General features: G+C 36.4%; 1 protein-coding gene across 4 annotated transcripts in view; it reads right to left on the bottom strand.

The window, feature by feature from the left end:
- TRIM37 (tripartite motif containing 37) overlaps positions 1-19,505 on the bottom strand; it is a gene marked incomplete at its 3' end in the record, with an annotated part of 154,439 nt that overhangs the window by 105,735 nt on the left and 29,199 nt on the right. For all 4 annotated transcript variants that reach the window (XM_082678832.1, XM_082678829.1, XM_082678831.1 and 1 more), the window contains exons 9-12: positions 17,122-17,246; positions 11,462-11,512; positions 10,312-10,393; positions 3,555-3,631 (exon numbers count right to left, since the gene is read on the bottom strand). In XM_082678832.1, coding sequence (XP_082534958.1) covers positions 3,555-3,631; positions 10,312-10,393; positions 11,462-11,512; positions 17,122-17,246 — 335 coding nt within the window. The remainder of the gene's footprint in view (positions 1-3,554; positions 3,632-10,311; positions 10,394-11,461; positions 11,513-17,121; positions 17,247-19,505) is intronic.

Genomic DNA, 19,505 nt, shown 5'->3' with positions numbered 1-19,505 from the left:
TCTGTTTTTTGTTACCTGTTATCTTTTCCTGCCTTCCTTAAGATTAGGATTTGTTTCAATTTTATCCCCTTTGTTGCTTTATAAACTAAATGTCTTTGTCATTTTAGCAGTGGCTTTATAGTTTATAGTTGTGGGAGGCTGAACAGTGTCCCCAAGATATCAATATCCTAATCTCTGGAACGTGTGAATGGGAATATACGTTGTGATTAAGCCAAGGATCCTGAGATGAGGGGACTATCCTGGAACATCCATGTGGACCCAGAATGTAACCATGAGTGTCACTGTAAGAGAAAAGAAGACGAAGATTTGACAGAAAAAAAGATAAGGCCATGTGACCAAAGGCAGAGACAGGAGTGACATGGTCACAAGCCCAGAAATGCTGGCAGCGAGCAGAAGCTGAAGGAGGCAAGAAATGGATCTCCCTTAGTGTCTCTGGAGCTAGTACAACCCTGCTGAAACCTCGATTTTGCCCTAGCAATAGTTTTTGGATTTCTGGCCTCCAAAACTGTGAGGGAAATTTTTCCTATTGTTTTAAGCTGCCAAACTTGTGGTAATTTGTTATAGCAGGCAACAGAAATAGGATAGTACATATCTTTAACTTATCACAGTCTAGCTTTAATTGTTATTATAACACTTCACATATACTGTCAGAATCTTACATTATACTTCCATGCTCTACTCTTTTGGCCTTTATACAGCTGTTGTTATCATGTATTTTGCTTCTACATAGGTTAAAAATCCCAAAATACAATGTTATCATTTTTTATTAAACAATTATCATTTAAAATTACTTTGGTAACAGAAAAAAAATTTTATTTAACCAGGCAATTTCCATTTCTGATGCTCTTCATTTCTTTGTTTAGATTCAGAGGTCCAACTGGTATTATTTCCTTTCTATCTGTAGCATGCACTTTAACATTTCTTATAGTCCAGGCCTGAAAATGTCTTAGTTTCTCTATATTTTTTAAGATATATTTTTGCTGATTATAGAATTCTAGGTTAATATTTCTTTCTTTCAATCCTTTAAAAGTGTTGCTGTATTATCATTTCACTTGTATTGTTTCCAGTGAGAAACCTGATTTCACCCTTATCTTTGTGCCTCTAAATATAACATCTTTTTTTTCACTGCCAGTTTAAGATTTTTTTATCACTGGCTTTGAGCAATTTGATTATTATGTGCTTTGGTGTTTTCTTCATGTTTCATGTGCTTGTAGTTCACTGAACTTCCTCAATCCGTGGATTTAATGCTTTCATCAAGTTCAGAAAGTATTTACTTTTTTCTTCCCATCCCCTCCTTTGAGGACTCCAGATATCTGTACATTAAGCTACTTCAAGCTGTTTTTCAGTTTAGGAATTCATTTTTCTATGTTCATATTTTGAATAGTTTCTACTGCTAATGCCTTCAAGTTCATTAATCTTTTCTTCTGCAATGTTTAATCTGTTGTTCATGCCATCCAGTGTATTTTTCATTTCAAATATAGTTCATTCTCAAGAAGTTCAATTTGGGTCTTTTATATCTTCCATATCTCTATTTAACTTCTGAACAAATGGAGTGGTTATAAAAACTGTCTTAAATATTCTCTCGTAATTCTCACATGAGAATCCAGTTGTCTTATTTTAAGCCATACAAAGATTTCCAAAAACACAAACAGTACAAGTTTTCTCATCAAATATTATTTTGCTTTAGAGAAAGTTACTATTCATTGAAATGTTATCTATGTTAATATACAATAGGTTATTATAAGTGAATTAATTTTTAAAATTTGTTTCAATTTCTAATTCAGAAAATACCAATAGATATAACCCACATTAAAAAAAAACAAACAAAAAAACAGTTCTTTATCAATTTAAATTAACTGATTACTCTCCTCAGTATTGGTTATATCTTCCTGCCCCTTTGCGCGCCAATTAATCTTTGACTGAACAACAGACATTGTAAACTTAACTTTGTTGGGTGCTGGATATTTTTGTAATCTTATAAATTTTCTTGCGCTCTGCTCTGGGATGCAGTTAGGTTACTTGGAAACAATTTGATCCTTTCAGGTCTTGCCTTTGTTAGATGGGTCTGGAGCAGTGTCCAGTCTAGGACTAACTGTTCCCCACTAGTGAGGCAAAAATTTCCTGAGTACTTCACCCAGTGTCCCATGGATTACAAGTTTCTCCACTATAGCGGTAGGAACTGACACAGTTACTAGCACCAGGCACCACTCCCTCTAATCCTTTCAAATGGTTATTCTGCCAACCTCAGGTAGGTTTCTTCACGTGCATGCCCTACTCTGTACTCTGCTGATATTTGAAGAGAACTCTCTGCAAGTTTCTGGAGTTCTTTGTGCAGCTCTCTCCTCTGGTGTTCTGTCCACTGCACTCTAGGTGCGCTGGTCTTCCTAGACACTCGGCACTGTTTCCTCAACTCAAGGAGTCAGCCAGACTCTTGCAGTGTGCCTCCACGTGTTACAGCCTGAAAACTTTCTCAAGGTTAAGCGAGGCAATCATAGATCTGATTTATTTATTTATTGTCTCTAGGGATTGTTTTCATTTGTTGTCTCATGTCCAGTGTCTAGGAAATGTTATTTTACTTTTCAGTTGTTGCAGAAGAAATGGTTACTTCCATTACTCCATCATAACTGGAAGCAGACATCTCATACCAAACCAACAGATTTTAATGTAACAGAGTGAAATAAATTCACTGATATGGTTCCAGATTTCATATTGCAAATTACATTTAAGAAACAACCACTTGTTCAATTTGGGGGTAAAATCAAAGATAATTCACAGTTATCTAAAACTGCTTTTTAAAGTGTTCCTCCCTAACAAAAAGATTAATGGTTGTCAGGGACTGGGTGGGGAGGGGAAAGGGAAGTGACTGCTAATGAGTACAGGGTTGCTTTGTGGGGTGATGAAATGTTCTGAAATTAGATATTGGTGATAGCTGTAGAATTCAGTGAATATACTAAAATCTACTGAATTGTACACTTATTTATAAGGTGAATTTTATGGTATGTGAATTGTATCTCATATAAAAAAAACTTTTCCCAACTACATATGAAATCCAAAATCCCTGAGGCCAGATTTTATACATATACGTCAACCAAAACAACTTATTACAGTAAATTGAAAAGCCATACATTAAGAGATTTTTTTAAAAACACAAAACAATAAGTTTTCTCACCAAGTATTATTTTGCTTTAGAAAAACAGTTATTCAAGAAAATGGTATTTATGTTAATATGTAATAGGTTTATTATTACTTTAAACTGAATTAATAAAAACTTAAAATTTTTTGTTTCAATTTCTAATTCAGAAAATATCAATAGATAAAACCCACATAAAGAAACACTCTTTGGGATTCCCAGTAAAATTTAATAAGAGTATAAAGAGTCCTGAGGCCATATAATTTGAGAACTGTCAGTCTATGCCATCATACTCTGCCAGGGATTCCATACTAGTATACATCTTAACAGACATAATGTAGTAATTAACAAAAGTAGTTAATAAAAAATGCTAAGAAGGTATGTAAATACACACTAAAGTTTGTTACTTAATTGCATGTCTTACTTGGAAGTTTCTGGCAAGCCAGCTGAGAGTTCCAGAAACACAGATAAGTAGTAACCACGAACAACTCCATTTCCATCCTTAAAAAAAAAACAGAAAAAGATGTTATACAAACTCCAGATCAATTTAAATGTAAAAATTTAAGCCACAATGAAACAAACAAAATACAGATATCTGGATGCCAAAGTAGTTTTAAGCTTAAAAACAATAAGAGATAATAAAAAGACCAAGAGGTCTGAATCTATAACAATTTAAAACTTTTGCAATTAAAAAAAAATATTAAAGCATACAAACTAAAGAAAATATCAACTACTATGAAAAGAGTTAAGAGTTTCAACACATACAGAACTCTTAATAATGAGCCTCCAAGAAAAATCAAAACCCCAAAGAAAAACGCCAAAAAAAGAAAAGCCTCAATTTCACTAGGAATGAGACAAAAAAAAAAAAGATATATAAGATCAAAAGAGAGTAAAACAGAAAAAGGTAACACTTGATTGATGTTGAAAGTAATTAAATATAATTTCTATGTGTTTTTTTTTGCGGTATGTGGGCCTCTCACTGCTACGGCCTCTCCCGTTGCGGAGCACGGGCTCTGGACGCACAGGCTCAGCGGCCATGGCTCATGGGACCAGCCGCGCCGCGGCATGTGGGATCTTCCCAGACCGGGGCACGAACCCACAATTTCTATGTTTTATATGTTAGGATTTCACATAAGATTCTGTCTGGAGATTGAAAAGCTGTTTAAATTTCTGTTACAGAGATTTTTATGAGTACAATTATTCCCCTCTGTATTTCTCCAGTACTGTGTGAGAAGATTATATTTGTTATAACTATGTGTAAAAAGATCTGTTTCCCCAACTAGACTGCGAGGGCTGAGGGCAGGAATATGTCTATAGAGGGGTACATGTACTTCTTAACCCCTTCATTTCTAGGCTACTTTGCTCCAAAAGGTCCTGAGGCAGCTTTCAGGGTTTGACATGGTAATCACTCAATAAATATTACGAATAAATCAATCATCACTTAAGTGAAAAAAGCTGGACACAAAAGCTTATATGTTGTATAATCCTACTATATGAAATTCTGGAAAAGCAAAACTATAGTAACAAAAACAGATCAGTGGTTGCAGAGAGGCCAGGAAAGGAGAAAAAAGGATTATGTGAAAAGGATAAATTACATAACTTCTGAGGGTGATAAAAGTCATGATTGTGACAATGATTATACAACTATATATATTTGTGAAAACTTGCTAAAATTAGTGAATATTACTGAACATAAATTATATAGCAAATTACACTGATTGTTAAAAATCAACCAATATCCTTGTTCAAATAGCTGGGGGTTTTTTCTTCTTTTAAATTATGCTCCTAAAACGATTTCCCTGGAATGAAATCAATTAATAAAAGATAATGAACATTTTTCACTCCTAATTTTAACAGATAATAAGATTAGAAATTTCTTTGACTTAATTTTTATCATAATCTTTTTATTTTTAAAATAAATTTATTTATTTATTTATTTTCGGCTACGTTGGGTCTGCGTTGCTGCGCGCAGGCTTTCTCTAGTTGCGGCGAGTGGGGGCCACTCTTCATTGCGGTGCACAGGCTTCTCATTGCAGTGGCTTCTCGTTGCAGAGCATGGGCTCTAGGCGCATGGGCTAGTATTTGTGGCACGAGGGCCTCAGTAGTTGTGGCACACGGGCTTAGTTGCTCCGTGGCATGTGGGATCTTCCCGGACCAGGGCTCAAACCCATGTCCCCTGCACTGTCAAGCAGATTCTTAACCACTGCGCCATCAGGGAAGCCCTATCATAATCTTAAGGAACAAAATTTTTACTACTTTTATTGACATGCCATCTGTACCTCTAACAAAATACTAGCTTTAAGAATTTTCTTTTCTTTTCTTTCTTTATTTATTTTTGGCTGCATTGGGTCCTCGTTGCTGCATGTGGGCTTTCTCTAGTTGCGGCGGGCGGAGGCTACTCTTTGTTGCAGTGTGCGGGCTTCTCATTGTGGTGGCTTCTCTTGCTGTGGAGCACGGGCTCTAGGCGCACGGGTTTCAGTAGCTGTGGCACGCGGGCTCAGTAGTTGTGGTGCATGGGCTCTGGAGCACAGGCTCAGTAGTTATGGCACACGGGCTTAGTTGCTCCACGGCATGTGGGATCTTCCCGGACGAGGGCTTGAACCCATGTCCCCTGCATTGGCAGGTGGATTCTTAACCACTGCACCACCAGGGAAGTCCCTAGCTTTAAGAATTTCAATACGCAGAGGATTCTGGAAAGACTGCCAAAATGGCAGCATAGTTTTTACAACTCTCTAAATCCAAACATAAAACAAAACAAAACAACTGAACAACAAAACCAAAAGCTCACAAACAACATTTATAACAAAATTAAATGACAGGTTATCTCCACAACCCCCAAAACATAAGCAGGTAAAGACATACCAATTATAACCACAAAGATCTGCATGATATCAACAGTGTGGGAGAAAGGAAAGAGAAGCAATGGGACATCTAATAGACCCGAAAGAAGGAAAACCACAAAATGGACAAAAGTTAGTCACTGAAAAGCATCACAAGCCACATATGACAGCTGAAACTGAAGAGTTGCTCAATATAATACCAACTGAGTATAAGGGGGCCTAATATTAAAAAGTCTGAAAACTAAACGCAGTCTAGTCACTCTAAACTCTTAAAAACGAATAAGTACGGCCTTTTAGGACAGGTCCAAAGACTGCAAAGGAAATGCTAGGAGGAAAATAAAAGATAAACAGCATAGAAATAATACAAACAAAGGAAGGAAAAGGTCCAGATGAGAAGGGGAGAAGAACGAGGAAATCTCTCAGAAAGCAAGGCACCAGATTTCTGATTGTTATCACACTGGCTGGCTATCCACATGCAAAAGAATGATGTCGGACCCCTACATCATAAAAAAATTAATTCAAAATAGATCAAAGATCTAAATATAAGTCCTAAAACTATAAAACCTTAGAAGAAAACATAGGGGAAAAGCTCCATGACATTGGAGTTGGTAAGGATTTCCTGGATATGAAACCAAAAGCAAAAATAGACAAACTGGACAACAACAAAATTAAGAACTTCTGTGCATCAAAGGACACAATCAACAGAGTAAAAAGAAACCTTACAGAATAGGAGAAAATACATGTAAATCAGGTATCTAATAAGGGGGTCAATATCCAGAATATATAAACTCCTACAACACAACAAAAAACTTGATTAAAAAATGGGCAAAGGACTTGAATACATATTTCTCTAAACAGGATATACAAATGGCCATGAATAAGCACATAAAAAGATGCTCAACAACATTAATCATTAGGGAAGTGCAAATCAAAACCACAATGAATTACCTCACACCCATCAGGATGGCTACTATCAAAGAAACAGAAAACAAAAAGTATTGACAAAGATATGGAAAAACTGGAACCCTTGTGCATTGTTGGTGGGAATGTAAAATGGTGCAACCATTGTAGATAACAATATGGTTCCTCAAAAAACTAAAAACAGAATTACCGTATGATCCAGCAATAGTATTTCTGGGCATATATCTGAAAGAATCAAAAGCAGGATATTGAAGAGATATTTGCACACCCATGTTCACAGCAGCATTAGTCACTATAGCCAACAGGTAGAAACAACCCAAGTGTCCACTGACAGATGAACGAATAAACAAAATGTGGTATATACATACAATGGAATATTATTCAGTCTTAAAAAGGAAGGAAATTCTGACACATGCTACAAAGTGGAGGAACCTTACAAACATTATGCTAAGTAAAAGAAGCAGTAACAAGAAGATGTTACTGTGTTACGATTCCACATACATGAAGTACCTAGAGTAGTCAAATTCATAGAGAAAGTAGAATGGTGGTTGCCAGGGGTTGAGAAGAGGGGGAAATGGGGAATTACTGTTTAACGGGCAGAAAGCTTCAGTTTTGCAAGTAGAAAGAGTTCTGGAAGTTGGTTACAAAACAATGTAAATATACTTAACAATACTAAATGTACACTTAGAAATGATAAAAATGGTAAATTTTATGTTATGCATCACTTACCAAGATTAAAAAAAGAGGAAATAAAGAGAATAACATCCCTACAGACAATGAAAGCACCCTAGAAAAACATACTCAAAGATCAAAATTGTAACCATTTCAAAAGAACCTAATAGACACTAAGAAAATAATATGACGGCCCACAGGAAGAAAAGAAAAAATAAGAAAATAATATGATATGAAAGAATAACACAAATCAGTATTAGAAAAACTCAGAAATCAGGTAATAGGACTAAGGAAAGAGAAATAAAAGGAAAAGTTATTTAAGAAATAAAGACTGAACTAAAAGGAACACAAGAGCAAATAAGCACAACAGTGTATATCTTTCAAAAAATAAGTGAACAAAAGAAAATTTTAAAAATTAAAAAGAAATGAAGAAAAAGCTGAAAAGTTCAGAGAGAAAGTGGTAAATATTGAAGACAGGCAAGGAAGATGTAAAATGAAGATAATACAAGTCCCAAGAGAGAAAACCAAAGACAGAAACAAAGTAAATATTTAAAACTATAATTCAGGAAACGTTTTCTTTAAAAAGTCTAAAACTACATATTGAAAGAGCCCAGCATGTAACTGAGAATACTGACCAAGAACAACCAAAACATACAGCAGTAAATTACTGGACTTAAAAAGAATTAGATTATTTGGGCACCTAGACAATATTAGCAAATGCCTTTTAAGGATCAGTTTATCATCAGACTTTACCAAAAGAAAATGGAATTGAATATTTAAGATACCCAGTGAAAGAAAACATGAGCCAAGAATTTTGCATCCAGCAATACTGACTTTAGCTTATAAAGGATACAAACTATTTTCAACACACAAAAATTCAGGAAATATTGCTTTCATTAGCCCTTCCAGTAGAATTTACTAGAGAACAAGCTTTGAACACCCTAACTGTTGTCCAGACATGGCATAGTGAAATGTGGAGAGTATATTTCCAAATAAAATTTTAAACATTTCTCAGTAATCAAATCAATGATGGAATTAGAGTTCCCCTTCTGAGATTTTTGTGTTTGTAAGGTGAAATAAGGCAAATAAGTGATTGATTATGAGATTATAATTCTATCACTTCCTATGGCTTCAAAAAGTAGGATTCCTAGAATAGAAGGAGATACAGGTGTAATGTAAAGAGACTATGTTTAAAAAACTCTATAATCCTTAATTTGAATTGTAAACATGAGCATTAACTCAGGAGTTATTTTATCTCTAAAAAATACATACATACATGTGACACCCTGATATTCTACAATTATATAGCAATTGTAAAGTGTTCATAAATATTTTTTCTCTATTAAGATCACTGGAGTTTTTCCCACTTCAATTTTAAGCACACTCCTACCCAGTTTTTCTCAAAGTATGGTCTTTGGGCTAAAAACAAACAAATAAAACTTCTAAAATGTATAACACCAAGAATGAACTAGGACTTTGGGTGATAATGTGTCAATGTAAATTCATCAAGTGCAAAAAATGTACCACTCTGGCACAGGGCATATTGATAGTGGCAGAGGCTGTGCATGTGTAGGGGCAGTGGGTGCGAATAGAGTTCTCTGTACTTTCCACTCAATTTTGCTGTTAACCTAAAACTGCTCTAAAAAATAGAGTCTATTAGATAAATTTTTAAATACATACATACATACATATTAATCCCTCCCCCTTCCCAAACCCCCACATACATTTGCCTATGTAATTCCCTAGTTCTGCTCATGAAGAAAGCCTAGAAACAGTGACTAACCTGGTAGAAATGAGCACCCTTAACGCCCAGTTTGGTCTTGAAATACAATTTTCCCACTAAAAGAAATCAGGGCTTTTTGGATAAAATGACCAATTTCAGGTACAGAGTAGGAAATGTACAAGATGAGACTAGAACATCTTGCCACAGAAGAGGACAAGAAAGCTAACTACTAGCGTCACTACTAGACTATTAGGGTCAGAGCAAAGTGACACAGAAGCCAACTTAAAGAGACTAAATATGTATAAATCCATGAGTTCATAATGATATTTTTTTTAAAAACCTAGTTAATTACTTTCAGAGAATAAGGAAAATCACTAAATAACAGGAAAGAGTCTTGCCTATTCTATATGAACTGTAATACTGGATAACCAAACAATAGGTAAAGGTAAGCATCTCTTTATAAAAGCATTACACGTAATAAGCAAAAAAGAAACAAAATGAGAATCACTACTCTGCAACTTCCAGTGAATTAACAGATGTAGGCAATGTGCATCAATATGACAAAAAGATATGCAACTAGATATGATGTGATAAAAGCACACACTACTGCTTATATTCTTGCCATAGGAATTGACTATGCAGCTCATCATACCACTGGGTCCAGCTACCAATATGCAGCAAATCTACAGGTCAAAGAAACATACTGGAATGCACCATGAGTATGCAGTCAACACACATGTGTTTCTGATGACCATCTGTAAATGTATTTTTTTTAATGATTTTTAAAATAAGAATTTTAAACATTTCTTCTAAATGTTAGTGAAATAAGGTTCAGTAATATGCCAGTGTTTACACTGTTTATATTTAACTCATTTTTTTCACAGGTTTAGCAACATATCCTATAAAGAAACAAAACTGTCATTATTTTAATTCCTTTCTCCACTAAAAAAGTGAACCAGTGTACTATAGAACCCTAAAAGAAAGATCTTGGTTTCAAAATTTATTAGAAATAATGAAAAACTTACTGGGTAAACTTTTAACCTCCAACAAAGTCCTGAAACTTGAAGAGGTGGACTGTAAACAGGATCTGCTCTCTGACGCAAAGTACTAAAGTAAAAGAAAACCAACTGAATCCCAAGATCAAAACTGTTGGGAAATAGCAAACAGGCAAAAACAAAACCCAACCACTTCATGTTACTTATTTGAAGTCCTGGACCAGTAAATGAAGGTGACTGAAGAAGTCAAGATTCCACTGTATAAATTTATATATACTAACATTCTGAAATAAAAGAAACTTTAATGATACAGAAATATTCAGCAGTATCTTTTAAGTTTCAGGTTAAAAAAAAACCCTCAAAATTTTGTCATTTAAGGGAAAAGAAAAATATAACTAAGTGCCTTGAATCTAATTACCACTTCAACAAACAGTCTTCCACCGTTAAAGGAAAAAAAAAAAGTTTCTTCCTCACATCCCCACAGTATAATTATCCTTTTCTAATATGGAAAAAAAATGTGGGGTAATCCTCGGTTTATATCTTAGTCACAGAATTATCCCATAAGAAAAAACAAATTAAGTGGGGAGTGGTATAAGTTCTCAGTTTGGCCTTAGTTTGATGGTATCACCTCTTGGGATTTTCTCTTCCCAAGGCAAGACCTTTTATATTCTTCATTCCCCACTTCCATGCTGCCCTTTAAGACAAGTCCCTTAGGACCTTTGTGTTTTAATATCTTGGCTTCTAATCTCAGAGAAAAAGCTGTAAAAGCTAACAAACTTAGCATGCAAGTTACAAAGCTTACAAATTTCTTACAATAATACCCTCCCATCCACAATTTCTTACTTCCCACCACTCTTATTTCTGAGGATGGGTAGGGGGGCTCATTGATCTCTATCATCCCATTCACCTTACCTTACTAGCAAAGGCTAAGTAGACCCTCTTCTTTAAAAAAAAAAAAAAAAAAGTTCCATTTCCCACCCTACAGGAGCAATCCATCTAGAAGATATAAAACAATCCAGACAAATGACCTCTATGTATCTAATACAAAACTTGTTTCTTCGAAGACTACACACTGAGTGACAAAGTTCATTAGGTCTGTATGCTACCCAGGAAGGACACCTACCTAGCTCTTACTTACGTACACATACAAAAAAACACTAAAGTTGTCAAAAACTCTTACCTGAAATTCTCTAAAACAAAAGTAGCTGAATCATAAGATGGTACCAACTCACTAAAAAGAAACAAAAGAGAAAAAAATTATTTGGCTTATACAAGTTTAACATTTAATTTAATTAAGAAACAAAGTCAGACTTCCCTGGTGGTGCAGTGGTTAACAATCTGCCTCCCAATGCAAGAGACACGGGTTCGATCCCTGGTCGGGGAAGATCCCACATGCCAGGGAGCAACTAAGCCTATGAGACACAACTACTGAAGCCCGCGTGCCCTAGAGCCTGCGCAGCAACTACTGAGCCCACGCGCCGCAACTACTGAAGCCCGCGTGCTGCAACTACTGAAGCCCGCGCTCCTAGAGCCCATGCTCCGCAACAAGAAGCCCGCGTACCGCAACGAAGAGTAGCCCCCACTTGCCACAACTAGAGAAAGCCCTCATTCAGCAATGAAGACCCAACGAAGCCCCCCAAAATAAATAAATCTTAATAAAAAAAAGAAACGAAGTTAAGTCTCTCAGTAACATCTTACAAATTTTATTAAACTAAAATAAGGCCTTAAGAAATATTTTTAAAACTTTATTAAACAACATTAAATCAAATGAATTCATAAAACCATCAAAAGCTGACATCAAAGGTTTGCAATTAAATTGGAGACTCAACAAATACTTTATAATATAGCTTTTTTAAAAAAAGGCAATATATGATTAAGTATTAAAATAACTATAAGAGATATTTAAAAACTAATATGGAAATAGGAAAAGAAAAAAGTTAGGTACTTAGGCTGGACACCTGAAATAGAAAACATATAAACTATTTTAAAAAATCAAAAGAAACAACAAAAGGATAAAATATTACAATAAATCCCCAAACTTCCTTCTTCGGAACAAATTATGAGGAATATTGACAGACCCTAAATACTTTGAGACTATTTACTAGCAAATAAATCTATACAATTTTATAGGATAAGAATACATAATCACATAGGGGTCAAGCAGGATAAGCACATTAACAGTTTCATGGCAAGGCAAGATTACCTAGGGAACTTTAGTTCCATACAGTCTTCTCCAAAGAGAACTAAACTACATCCATAGAGCTAAACTACATCTTCAAAGAGAACTAAACTACACCCACAGCACGCTAATAGTCTCTAGCACTGTCATTAGAACACCTCAAAAGTCAGAGATAGTAAAACATTTATGATAAAGACACTATCATACATGGTGTTGTAATGCAGTGTAATATATTTAATATATAAAATTATAAATTTACCAAAAAGATAAACTGCAAGCCATTGCACCACATATTCAGCTATATTTTCTAAAGTTCAATTCATGAAAATGTGTTATTACCAAAATAAGACATAAAATGCATCTAAAGCATTTTCACACTGTGACAGTACCTGAAGAAATTAGTGGTTTGCCAGTGAAAATATAGTATACATTATTAAAAATACATCAGTCTTATTTTATGGTTAAGTATATGTAGCTAAACAGCTCACATCTTTTTCACAAGTAGATGCGGTTTGCCTTGCAACTATTAACTGTAGAGCTATTATCCAATTGTCAAGCACCCCTAACCACAGCCCTAGTCAGTAGTTACCTTTTCTCACATTCCTCATTCCTAGATCCTTTTGTCTGGTTAATCCTTACAATTCCTTCAGATAACAAATTAGAAGTCACATACCTTTGGAGGTCTGCTCTAACTTCTCCCCACGATATGCTCTCTTAGCATTCAATATACACAAAACTCCAATTATCAGAATCAATGCAATTAATGCCTGGGAAGCCTTCCTGGAACCAAAAATCTAATCAGAGCTCCAAGGAATCTCTCCAGGATAGTCTTCAAATTTGGTCAAGTTATAATATGCTTTTGGCTATAATTTTGTGCAACTTCCAACCGCACAAACGTTGTTTAGTTCTCCCACTAAACATCTTTCAAAATGTCTACAGACATTATGCAGGCAATCCCCAGTTGCCTGCTGATCTTCATACTGTTTCTTCCACCATGTCCTTAATACTCGGTGTGATATATTTCCTTTGTTGTTGTTTTTGTTCTAAGACCAGAATATCATTGTCCTATTTTTAATCAGCTCTTGAGGGTCAAAGAGCTCACCAAGACACAAAATAAACAGAAGATGAAGAGGACATGTTTAACTTAGAACAGCGAGATAGAAAGCTTACAAGTTAATGCATACAGGTAGCTAAAGCTTACTAACCAAGAGGGTACAGTATGGCTCTCACTTGCTGAGAATAAATGTTAACATTCAGAGCACAGAAAACAATTATCAATCCTACTATGACATACTCCTACATATGTATAATATTTTAGCCAAAACTTTTCAGACACAAATAACATTATAATAAATTAGTGCTATGGGGAAGCATTAAAACAGGATACATATACTTCCCCTATCACCAGTCATCACATTTTATTTTATTACTGCTTCAATCACCTATCTTTTTCACTAAATCACATTATGAGGAAACAAGAACTCTCTATTGTGCTCTCTACTTGTATCTGGCACATACCTGGAACATAGCTGGCATTCAAATATACACTGAATGAATGGATATTTACAAATATTTGCTGGAAAATTCTTGTAATTTGGTAGAAGTATTTACTCAAAATTTCTTTTGCATTCTTTACATATATACACAAAGCCACAACGACCGCTAAGCCACCTAATTCTATCAATTCTACCATCCTTAAGTATTTATTAACATCTCCACATTATGCTCACTTGTTCAGAGGTTATCTATAATCATACTGGTGTTACCACTCTGTCTGCAAATAAGGCACAGCTTTATGTTCTCAAACTTTTATTTCTATACCTCTTCTACTCTGGTCTTTATGATGACTGGACTCATCTCACGATGGTGTCCGTGAAGCTTCACGGAATACGGAGAGGCTAGCCTCAAAACATCTCTAGCCCAGTATTCTGAAAAATACTGATTTGCAAATCTTTAGACCAGAGACTTCATCATGACTTAAGGGATGAACGGAAGAAAAATAGGGTAAGTATCCATTTTTCCCTTGAGAAAACAGACTGGTCAGCTACATAAAAACTGGTTTTCCATCCCAACTTGACCATTCTCCCAGAAACCAAAACTCTTTATGGACTGAGAACTGTACTTTTCTGCTATTTAAGTCCTCCCTGAGAGACTTAAATGCCCCAACAATACAGCCCTTCAAATTCTGGTTGAAATGATTTCTCTGCTGACTTCCAAATATAGCAGCTCTTATCACATCCCCATATTTTTGTTCATGTATACATATCCTATTCTCATCTGCCTAATGAAATTCTAAGTATCTTTCAAGGTCTTCCACAATTCCTTTCTAGGCTATGAAGTCATCTTTACCACAGCAGTCTACCCTGACTTCTCAGAATTTCTGATGTAACTAAGTAACAAATATTCAATTTTAATATACAATTCTCTACCATTTCATGTGGAATATATATCCAGTAAGATTACTTCCTCTTCCATGGCTCCTATGCAGGACTTACAACAGTGCTGAGCACATAGATGACCTTTAATAAATAACATTACTTTGTTTAATGACCTTTTATTCGCCATTGTGGCTCTATCACAAATCATCAACCGATGGAATATAAGGTACTCAGTTCCATGATCTCAAAGCTTAGAAACAATCACCGCTGCTTTGAACATCTAAACTTTGGTCTGTAACTTAATGTCCATAAATGCTAGCCTTTCTTTCTTCTTTTTACGTATGTATGTATGTATGTTTTTATTTATTTAATAATAAATAAAAAAAGACTGCGTTGGGTCTTCCTTACTTCACGCAGGCTTTCTCTAGTTGCCACAAGCAGGGGCTACTCTTCATTGCGGTGCACGGGCTTCTCATTGCAGTGGCTTCTCCTGTTGTGGAGCGTGGGCTCTAGGTGCACAGGCTTCATTAGTTGTGGCTCCCAAGCTCAGTAGTTGTGGCGCACGGGCTTAGTTGCTCCGTGGCACGTGGGATCTTCCCAGACCAGAGCTCGAACCCGTGTCCCCTGCACTGGCAGGCAGATTCTTAACCACTGCACCACCAGGGAAGCCCCTAGCCTTTCTTATTTGGCCTTCTTTTCTTTGCTGATCAATGAATCAACAGATGGAACACCTGCTTCCTCTATACTGCAAATCATAAACTAAGTTTCTAATAAAAATTACAGTTAAGTTATAAGGCAAGTTTTCCAGTAAGACAGTAAGGTTTACTAGAGAGGGAGAGGGCCCTAAGGTGACCTTTTCCCAGGGAAATCTCCTTAATTATCAGAGTTTTATTTTTTACTTTTTGGTGGTTTTTTTCTTTATTGATGTGCCTCCTACCTCCCCCATCCCAACCCCAGTTTCAGTCCCTTCCATCTATACCCAAAAAAGAAGGTAGTGAAAGGAAGGTATTATTGGGGTTCTGAGTCCCTTGTGCAATTAGAAAGGAAAAAGAAATCAAAATAGGGACTTCCCTGGTAGCAGTGGTTAAGAATCGGCCTGCCAATGCAGGGGACATGATTCGAGCCCTGGTCTGGGAAGATCCCACATGCCGTGGAGCAACTAAGCCCGTGCACCACAACTACTGAGCCTGCGTTCTACAGCCCATGAGCCACAACAACTGAGCCCACGTGCCATGACAACTGAAGCCCGCACACCTAGAGCCCAAGCTCCACAAGAGAAGCTACCACAATGAGAAGTCCACGCACTGCAACGAAGAGTAGTCCCTGCTCGCCGCAATTAGAGAAAGCCCGCACACAGCAACGAAGACCCAACACAGCCAAAAAAAATAATAATAAATAAATAAATTAAAAAAAAAAAATCAAAATAATCACTGGATGTGACAGAAACTGACACTCAAGAAGTCAAGCAGAGGGACTTCCCTGGTGGTCCAATGGCTAAGACTCCTCACTCCCAATGCAGGGTGTCCAGGTTTGTTCCCTGGTCAGGGAACTAGACCCCCACATGCCGCAACTGAAGATCCCACATGCCACAACGAAGATCCCACGTGTGGCAACTAAGACCTGGCGCAGTCAAATAAATAAATAAATATTTTTTTTAAAAAAAGAAGTCAAGCAGAGTTGCTTGCCTGATAACCTGTTGCAAGTAGTATCAGTATAGGAGTTTACCTCTATCAATGGTACCCAAACTTTACTGCAGAGTTACTTGAGGTGCTCAAGATTCATTTTCTAGATACCATCTCCAAAGACTGTCAGGGAACAGGCCTGAGAATTTTCATTTTGGAACAACACTCCTGACTCTGATACAGGAGATCCATGTACCCTATTCTGAATTGTAAAACCCTTATCTTCATATATGGTATTTATATCAAAACTCGTTTCATTCCACTGATGACGGATAGAGTAATTCAGAAAAGGTATCTTCAAAACTGACATGGCTGACCACACTATCAAAGAGGCAGCCTTGGAATATTAATGAATATCCCTGGTTGACTCAAATCTATTTAACAAGAGCAAATACCCAGCCCTTTTATTAATATTCAGTGCTTGAATAAGATATAAATATTTTATCTGGCTTGTTAGTTCACAAAGAAATGAAGACTTACCTTATTGGTCAGGGAGAACTACCTGAGTTCTAGTTGTTAGCAACAGCTTTCTTTTGAAACAAGTATATGCATTTGCACATAAACTTCAAAAGAAAATAAAGTAAAAAAAAATGTGTCGTACCTGGTAAAGTCTGGTGGAACAGGAGTGGTAACAAAGGACGCCATGGGCTTTCGATGAACTTGCTGAAACATCATGAGGATCTCTGAGCTCTTAGATATCAACTCACTCTTACTACAAGATCGCAACTGTTTGAGGAAAAGAACTGTCTGAATAAAAAAATTACTATGCATTGGCACCCCCAAAATCCTTAATAAAGAAGGAAAATGGAAATTATTCTGGTTATATACTGAAAAAACTGAGATAAAGAAAAATATTGGGTTGGCTAAAAGTTTTGTTCGGTTTTTTCTGTAAGCTGGCTGTAGTAGCACTTAGTTGTCTTTAACTTCATTCAAAAGTTTTGTTAGATTGTATGTGACAGCTGTCATATCAGGGTGCATTTAAAGAAAGACTTCTCAAAATTGGTGAATTTTTGTGTAGCCATTTTAACACTGAAGATGGAACAAAAAAAGCAACATTTTCGGCATATTATGCTTTATTATTTCAAGAAAGATAAAAACGCAACCAAAATGAAAAAAAAAGATTTGTGCAGCAAATGGAGAAGGTGTTGTGACTGATTGAACATGTCAAAAGTGTTTTGCAAAGTTTCGTGCTAGAGATTTCTCGCTGGACAATGCTCCACAGTCGGGCAGACAAGTTGAAGTTGAGAGCGGTCAAATTGAGACATTAATTGAGAACAATTGACGTTATACCATGCGGGAGATAGCCGACATACTCAAAATATCCAAATCAAGTGTTGAAAATCCTTTGCAACAGCTTGGTTATGTTCATTGCTTTGATGTTTGGGTTCCACATAAGTGAAAAAAACCTTCTTGACCATATTTCCACATGCGATTCTCTACTTAAACGTAATGAAAATATTCCGTTTTTAAAACAAGTTATGACAGGGCTTCCCTGGTGGCGCAGTGGTTGAGTCCGCCTGCCGATGCAGGGGACACGGGTTCGTGCCCCGGTCTGGGAAGATCCCACATGCCGCGGAGCGGCTGGGCCCGTGAGCCATGGCCGCTGAGCCTGTGCGTCCGGAGCCTGTGCTCCGCAACGGGAGAGGCCACAACAGTGAGAGGCCCGTGTACCGCAAAAAAAAAAAAAGTTATGACAGGCGATGAAAAGTGGATACTGAACAATAATGTGGAACAGAACAGATCATGGGGCGAGCAAAATGAACCACTACCAACCACACCAAAGGCCGGTCTTCATCCAAAGAAGGTGATGCTGTGTATATGGTGGGACTGGCAGGGAGTCCTCTATTATGAGCTCCTTCCAGAAAACCAAACAATTAATTCCAACAAGTACTGCTCCCAATCAGACCAACTGAAAGCAGCACTCAACAAAAAGCGTCAACAGAAAACGCATAATATTCCATCAGGACAACGCAAGTCCGCACTTTTTTTGATGACCAGGCAAAAACTGTTACAGCTTGGCTGGGACGTTCTGATTCATCTGCTGTATTCAACAGACACTGTACCTTCAGATTTCCATGTATTTAGGTCTTTACAAAATTCTTTTAATGGAAAAAATTTCAATTCCCTGGAAAACTGCAAAAGGCACCTGGAACAGTTCTTTGCTCAAAAAGATAAAAAGTTTTCAGAAGACGGAATTATGAAGTTGTCTGAAATATGGCAGAAGGTAGTGGAACAAAAGGGTGAATACGTTGTTCAATAAAGTTCTAGGTGAAAATGAAAAATGTGTCTTTTATTTTTACTTAAAAACCGAAGGCACTTTTTGGCCAACACAATAGCTTCTTTCAAAGTGGGTTTGAAAGTTAAGAATCTAGGTTTATTAATTTCCATTATAACAGTAAAGTTATTGAGTAAATGTATTTGATTTTAATGTATTTTTCTCTCATTGTATATTAGCATAAATCCAATTCTAAGCAACTACAAATGTATTTTAGACTGGTACAGTGAAGCCATTATGTATATAAATGAACAAACCCCTAAAAGTCAACGACCTTCAAACAAGGATTTCTCAAATTGCACTCCAGGGAACAGAGAAATGTTACGACCTAACACACAGAAAAAAGTCTTAACCTCTATCAATCTAGGAAACATTAAGTTATACCAAAGGTAAAAAGTGAGAAATCCAACTTTAGCAAAATAAGCATGGTAGTTAAAAGACTACTGATTCTGTACTCAAGACAACCAGTTTGAAGTCCCAGTCCTGCCACACACCAATTATGTGGCTCAGAGTCTGTTAATGTGTAAAACTGGAATAATATCTACCGCTGCTTGCTGTGCTGGTTTGTTAGATCAAGCATGAAGCTGTATGTGAGACAGCTTTGTAAACTGCTATGGGCTGAATCGTGTCCCCACCCCAAACTCATTTGTTCCAGTCCCAACCACCAGTACCTCATAGTGTAACTATATTTGGAGATAAGCCCTTCAGAG

This window comes from Grampus griseus (assembly GCF_964374135.1).
Source record: "Grampus griseus genome assembly, chromosome: 20".
In the NCBI taxonomy this organism is placed as follows: domain Eukaryota; kingdom Metazoa; phylum Chordata; class Mammalia; order Artiodactyla; family Delphinidae; genus Grampus; species Grampus griseus.
This window is presented reverse-complemented; position numbering and strand designations above follow the sequence as displayed.